The sequence below is a fragment of the Paramisgurnus dabryanus genome, chromosome 24 (assembly GCF_030506205.2).
Source record: "Paramisgurnus dabryanus chromosome 24, PD_genome_1.1, whole genome shotgun sequence".
Classification (NCBI taxonomy): Eukaryota; Metazoa; Chordata; class Actinopteri; order Cypriniformes; family Cobitidae; genus Paramisgurnus; species Paramisgurnus dabryanus.
The window spans coordinates 14,598,036-14,604,725 of NC_133360.1; the positions used below are offsets into that span (position 1 = coordinate 14,598,036).

Consider the following 6,690-nt stretch of genomic DNA (forward strand, 5'->3'; position numbering starts at 1 on the left):
ATGTTCTTACCTCAACTTAGATGAATAAATACATATGTGTCTTTTATCAATGCATGCACTTAATCTTTGTACAGCGCAATGTAAATGTGTTAGTATTTAGCCTAGCCCCATTCATTCTTAAGGATCCAAACAGAGATGAATTGAGAAGCCACCAAACACTTTCATGTTTTCCCTATTTAAAGACTGTTACATGAGTTACACGATAAAGTATGGTGACACAAAATGATTTTCTAAGCGGATAAAAAATGAGAACTATATTGTATGGCAGAAGAGCACTTAGTTTGCAGCACTTACATCATCACTCCTGACTACTTCCCCTCTCGCTCAAACTTCCGTCAATATTACTGCACGCTGAGGTCGAAGTGCTGCATAAAAAGTGCTCTTCCTCCTGCTTAAAAAAAATACCACGTTTTATTTTTTGCCACCATACTTACTCGTGTAAATACTCATGTAACACTCTGTGTTTGGCGGCTTCTATATTCATCCCTGAATTGATAGCAACTCAGTAGTCAAAAAACAAATAAAACAAACTGTAATTTCAAGTTGATTAAACTTAAAGGGATACATCACCCTAAAATGAAAATAATGTCATTAATGACTCACCCTCATGTCATTCCAAACTCATAAGACCTCCGTTCATCTTTGGAACACAGTTTAAGATGTCTTAGATTTAGTCCGAGAGCTTGTTGACCCTTCATTGAAAATCTACATATGGTATACTGTCCATGCCCAGTCCATGTGACATCAGTGGATCAGTTAGAATATGTTGAAGCATCGAAAAAAAAAATGTGGTTCATAAATAACAAAAATTACGACTTTATTCAGCATTGTCTTCTCTTCCACATCTGTTGTGTTATCCTCAGAAATGTCTGCAAAGTTTTCAAACTTACAGTGTGCATCTACCACAGACTGTAAACGAAGTCCGGCTGCAAAAAACAAAACAAAAAAAAACAGCTGGGGTGCACCAGATAACACGTCAGCTGCGTCGTACGTCATCAATGTCACTGCAGTCACGTGTCTTTAGTCTCGCGCATGCGCTTCACAACAGACGCGGAAGAGAAGACAATGCTGAATAAAGTCGTAATTTTTTGTTATTTATGGACCAAAATGTATTTTTGATGCTTCAACACATTCTAACTGACCCACTGATGTCACATGGACTACTTTGATGATGTTTTTATTACCTTTCTGGACATGGACAGTATACCTTACATAGATTGTCAATGAAGGGACAACAAGCGACATTGAACGACATGAAAGTCGTTAATGACATTATTTTCATTTTTGGGTGAACTATTCCTTTAAAAATGTAGGTGCCACCAGGACTTTTTCAATGTAGTAAGAAAAATCTAGCTATTTAAAAGGAAAATTCTCCCAAAAGTAAAATTCTACCTTCATTTTCCTATCCTCATGTTGTTTTAAACCTGTATGAATTTATTTTTTCTGATGAAAACAAAAGATATTTTGATAAATGATGATGAGCACACAGCTGATTGTAAGCATTGACTTTCATAGTAGGAAAAACAAATACGATGGAATTCAATGGGTACTGTGTGCTTACCATCATTTATCAAAATATCTTCTTTATCATTCATCACAATACTTCCATAATATTTGTTTTCCTACTATAAATGTCAATAGTTACAATCAGCTGTGTGCTTACCATCATTTATCAAAATATCTTCTTTTGTGTTCATCAGAATAAATTCATACAGGTTTAGAACAACATGAGGATGAGAAAATGATGACAGAATATTAATTTCGGCTGAACTCTCTGTTTAAATCTGTGCCGTTAGCGCCACCAAGCACAATTGCAAAAATAAACTCTCCCATAAACAAGTCCCACCCCAAACTCACATTATTGGTTGAGCCAGTGTTGCTGTTGATGTCACAGTGACGCGAGTAATATTTTAAAATGCAAACACACAGCATTATGTACAGGGAATATAGTGGGGTTTCTATTACCAAATAACATTACCAAGATTGGGTTATTATCTTCCATAAAGACAGTCACTAGGGAGAGATTTGCTGTATCTCAGAATAGCGCATCAATAACTTTCTTTTTGTGTTTTATGCTCGGCCCACATAAAACGAAGAGGTTACGCAGGGTCATTGAACCTCTTTCCACAGAGGGATGTCTACTCTATACTGTACAGTAAGTGCCATCTGCTGATGAATGGAAATAGCCTTAAAAACACACATTTTCCATTTAAAGAAAGAAATAGCATCCTCCGTATGGAAGAAAGTTCATCTAAAGACAGGTAAAGGGGAGCTAAGTGGCCAGTTCATATAAAAAGGGAGTTAAAAGCAAAGCTCACCGGTGGAGAAGGGGAACTTTCATTTTGACATTCACATCAACGGTTCCCGCCTGGAGAGAGGCTGAAGCATTGCATTTTTTATGAAGCAGCCTTGTTGTGTACTAGAGTATTTACACATATTTGGGTGTTTAGACTGTCAGACTACTTTTAAGCCATAAAGAAGCTATACTTGACTCCCAGAGCCAAAAACACTTAACAACTTAATAATCTATATCTTTACTAATCTTAATATGTTTGTATGTATTTTAACATGTATCTTAAATGTCTTAGTTATTTTCCATCTCAAAATAATATCTTCCATTTCTGTATCTAAGAAACCTCAACACATGCTTTGCACAAGCATGCTTTTAGACTTTGCAGTCTCCCTGCAGTTAAATCCGTCCACATGAGGACGGCTAAATATTAAAACCCTTTTTATATTTTCAACGATTATTTCTGAGATTTTCATCTTATTTCTCCTTCACTCATAAACGCATTAGCACAATTGTCCCCTTGACGGCTATTACTTATTGACACCTCATAATAGCAGATGGCGAAGCGTCTGCATTAACAACAGTCGGATATTCTCTATCAGGCTTCGTATAGGGAAACTGTGTGTTTGTAGTGTTCAAATGTTCATCGCGTTGTAAATTAAGGTGAACACTAGCTTATCCTTGAACATCACCTTTAAAATAGGGGTAAGATGCTTTCAAAGCAAAGCAACAATAGTCTATTAATCTAGTTTAGTCTACACACAGCATGTAAGATTATAAATGCTGGTATAAAGCTTTGCCAGCTTCAGCATGGACAAACTGCAGGCGTAATACATGAACACGTTACTATAACAACAGTCGATAGCACCTTACTACATATATATATGAATATAGTGACACACACACACACACACACAACTTCATTAAACTGCTACATTAAAATGCCAAGCTCAAGTGAATACAGGTGAGAAGCCTGAAGGCGTAATGTTCACATGGTAATACAAATCAAGAGACGGCAATTGTTAGGCCCAAGGAACAGCTCTCTCACAATAGTTTTTTTCACATTGAACACCGCAGGGTAAGACAAGTACCGCGTGCTTTAATTGCGAAAAAGCAGGCACTGTAAAGGGACAAACTAACCGATCTGAGGGACCGAAACCTCTGACAATAACTACAGTCGCTAATCCCCAGTCATTACAGCCATGCTTTATTACCACGCTTAGCAAACTAATGCTATGTTTTCCTGAGTGGATTAGCAGGTTGACTTACTGTAGCTCTGAAAAATGTCCGCACCTATTGCCCATTTACCCCCTCCCTCCACAAACTCACATTCTATGGGCCTACTTATTATTTCTTAAGAGAGAAGAACCTCTTAAAACACAAATGTGTAAAATAACAAGAGGCACAGCTCTGCTAAAACCACTCAAACCGGATTTACTTCTGTGTTTTTTTTACCGTAAGTGCAATGCAGAATGAGTACTGGCATTAAGATGAACATTCACTTTTGCATCTGTTGCTTAAAGTATCTTTCCTATGGATGAATGCGTACTCTATTTTTGTATTGCAAAAAATTACATTAGCATCCTTTGTCACATTTAGGCCAAACGTTTCAACAACCCGGTGGTCTACATCACCAATGCATTCCATTTTGAGCTTACTCTCAAGATTGCATGAGGATATGCTGACTTGTACTTATATTCACATCCCCTTATAGAATAATCCATAAGATGACAAAAACCATCCATCCTGGGGACAAAATAACTCGGTATGGTTCTTTAAAAACCCACTGGCAACTACATCAACGGTGAAATCGGGTAGTTTCAAGTACAAAAAAATCTGGGCCTACGATGTTGCAATCTGCACTTAACTACAATGTATAGCCAGAATAAATGTAACATGTCACAATCAAATATAGAATGTGACTGGGAAAATATAATTATTTGTTTATAAGCCCATATTAAACCAAATTAAATCTGTAGCGTTAAACAAACATATTTTAGTACTTAAATTAGACAATGTTTTATAAACAACTGCTTATGTTATGCTTAAGAAAATGTTTAAAATCAGCCATAATTATGACCTAGCCCAAAACCAGGGTTCACACATCATGCTAGTCATTGAATGCCAGCCTAATATTTTAAACCATTCGGCTACTGGATAGATACTATACCAGCTTTACTGTCATCTCAGAATGGATGCTCCCTTGTGTTTCTGTCTTGTATTACTTGTTACACAAGCTAAGACTACAAATAATTTAAGAATTTCCATGTCACCACGACGCCCATTGATCCCCAAGGATTGCTCGATTGAAGGGCTCGTGCAGGTGTACAATTTCTCCTCAGAATTGGCGCCTTTTCATTGACGGTCGGAACGGTCGACTTGTGGTAAGAATTTACGTTCCTATCCTCTCTAAAACTAATACCTTAATTGGTAATACATCACAAAACCTAAACAATTGTGACATGACTAAAATTATACATCTTTCTGTCAGCTTAAACATACTGGCTTAGGCCCAAGTTAGTTTTGTACTCACCTCACTGAAATCAAACTATAGGCTACATTATCATCACGTCGACGTGTTTACCACAGTTAAACCCTAACTGTGTTACTCAAGGGGAGTGAATATCGTGGATGAGCGCTTGAGCAAATACAGCCATATTAGCATAATTATAAACACGCCGCCGATATGAAGCTTAATAGCAACTGACACTAACTAAGACAAATGTGAACATTTTGTTTCAGAAACACATCGCTCGAGGAGAACAACTGATACGTCGCCCACGTCGACAGATTACACCGAAATGGAGGTTTAATTTTAGTCATTGTCTATTTGTTTGAGGGGGGTTATGACGTCTGCTATGTCAATCAATCGTAAAGTGGAGCGTCACGTCACAATGTAGAGCGCGCTGGTCGTAGTAGTTTACTTAATGACGCACAACCAAACGTGCGTTTGGTGCAAATTTGATCTCATACTTAAACCCTGTGCAGTGTCGCGCATTAGTTAGCGTTTGCAACATTTGACAGGGAAAATAAAGAAGAAAACATGATTTTTCCGGCGAGCCTATTTTGCCCCAGTTTTTAAGACAGCAAGACAAATTAATCACAATTAAATAGAAATAAATATACATAGGCAATACTGAGGTGCAAAACTATTATGTTAAGTTAAATGTAATAGTGAATGCAAGGGTCTAACGTCCAAATTTCAGCAGTGTGTGTCGTGACAGTGGACCACACAAATATCATGCATATAAATATTACGCAAAATAAAGCATACTCCATATATGGATTAATTCGTGCAAAATAATCTTATATTTATAACGTATAATATTAATGTGTCATTAAAAATAATCTTTACACAAAAAAATAAAAATCACAGCGCTCCTATCAGAATCACTGATATGAGTTCACGCGTTTACCTTTGTGCATGCCGGTGTAGCGGTCCTTTAGTACTGTCAATTCGTGGATTTTCCCAAACTGTTCAAATAGGGGCTTTAGGTCTTTTTCTTCAAGGTTTCGCGGTATTTGCCCGATAAAGAGTTTTATGGCATCTTGGTCTTTCATGGTGCCGTTCTCCGGATGAATGGAGATGGATTCTGACCCGTTCATGGGTTTAGGAAATGGGAACTGAGCGTACTGGTGCTGGTGCGGGATAAGGACGAGTGGATGTTGGGTCGGTGCTGCCCCGGGTCCAGTGAAAAGCAGGCTGGAGTATGCGGGATGGGGCGGCTGTGGGTGCTGTTCCGTTCTTGTCTCAGTCTGAGTGAATCTGGCCATTCTGAGCTGGGAGCAGACTGGATAATAATAATGACAACACACACATACACACACACTGAGAGAGAGCGAGCGAGCAGTCAGCTGGAAACACAGACTTACTTTCTAGGCGATACACACACAGACAGTAGATGTTAAAGGGGGGTGGGGGAGACAGACAGGGAAACGAGACATTTTTTGCTCCTGAGCGACACCCAGTGTCCAACTAAGGCCATTATAAGTCCGCGTGCTTAGGAAAATGTGTATTTTAAATACTGTTATGTTCGACAGTAACAATATTAATAGGAATAACTGCAAGTTCGGAGGCACACAATAAATAGAAAGCAATACCAGATTTTAGACAGGAATACTAAAGACTTTAAATGTTTTGGTGTTACTATCATCATCATCCCTACTGAAAAATCCAGCTAAGACCAGCATAAGCTGGTTGTAACGTTGTAATGTTAACAAATACTTTTATTTTTAAGTGGGAAATATCTTAAATCAGAGTTGTCTGGAACTCATAGTTCAAATGGTTAACTTTTTTGCTAATACAATATTGGTTATAAAATACTATTATAAACTGTTAAATTTGTGATAAAAAGACCACATAAAATATTAATACTATAATGTTACTATCATTGTACAAT

At 37.6% G+C, this 6,690-nt stretch overlaps 1 protein-coding gene across 2 annotated transcripts in view; it reads right to left on the minus strand.

Moving 5' to 3' along the window:
* Positions 1-6,139, minus strand: part of celf5a (cugbp, Elav-like family member 5a) — a 268,110-nt gene extending 261,971 nt beyond the window's left edge. For both annotated transcript variants that reach the window (XM_065246530.2, XM_065246529.2), the window contains exon 1: positions 5,707-6,139. In XM_065246530.2, coding sequence (XP_065102602.1) covers positions 5,707-6,064 — 358 coding nt within the window. In that variant the 5' untranslated portion in view covers positions 6,065-6,139. The remainder of the gene's footprint in view (positions 1-5,706) is intronic.
* Positions 6,140-6,690: the final 551 nt, after the last annotated feature.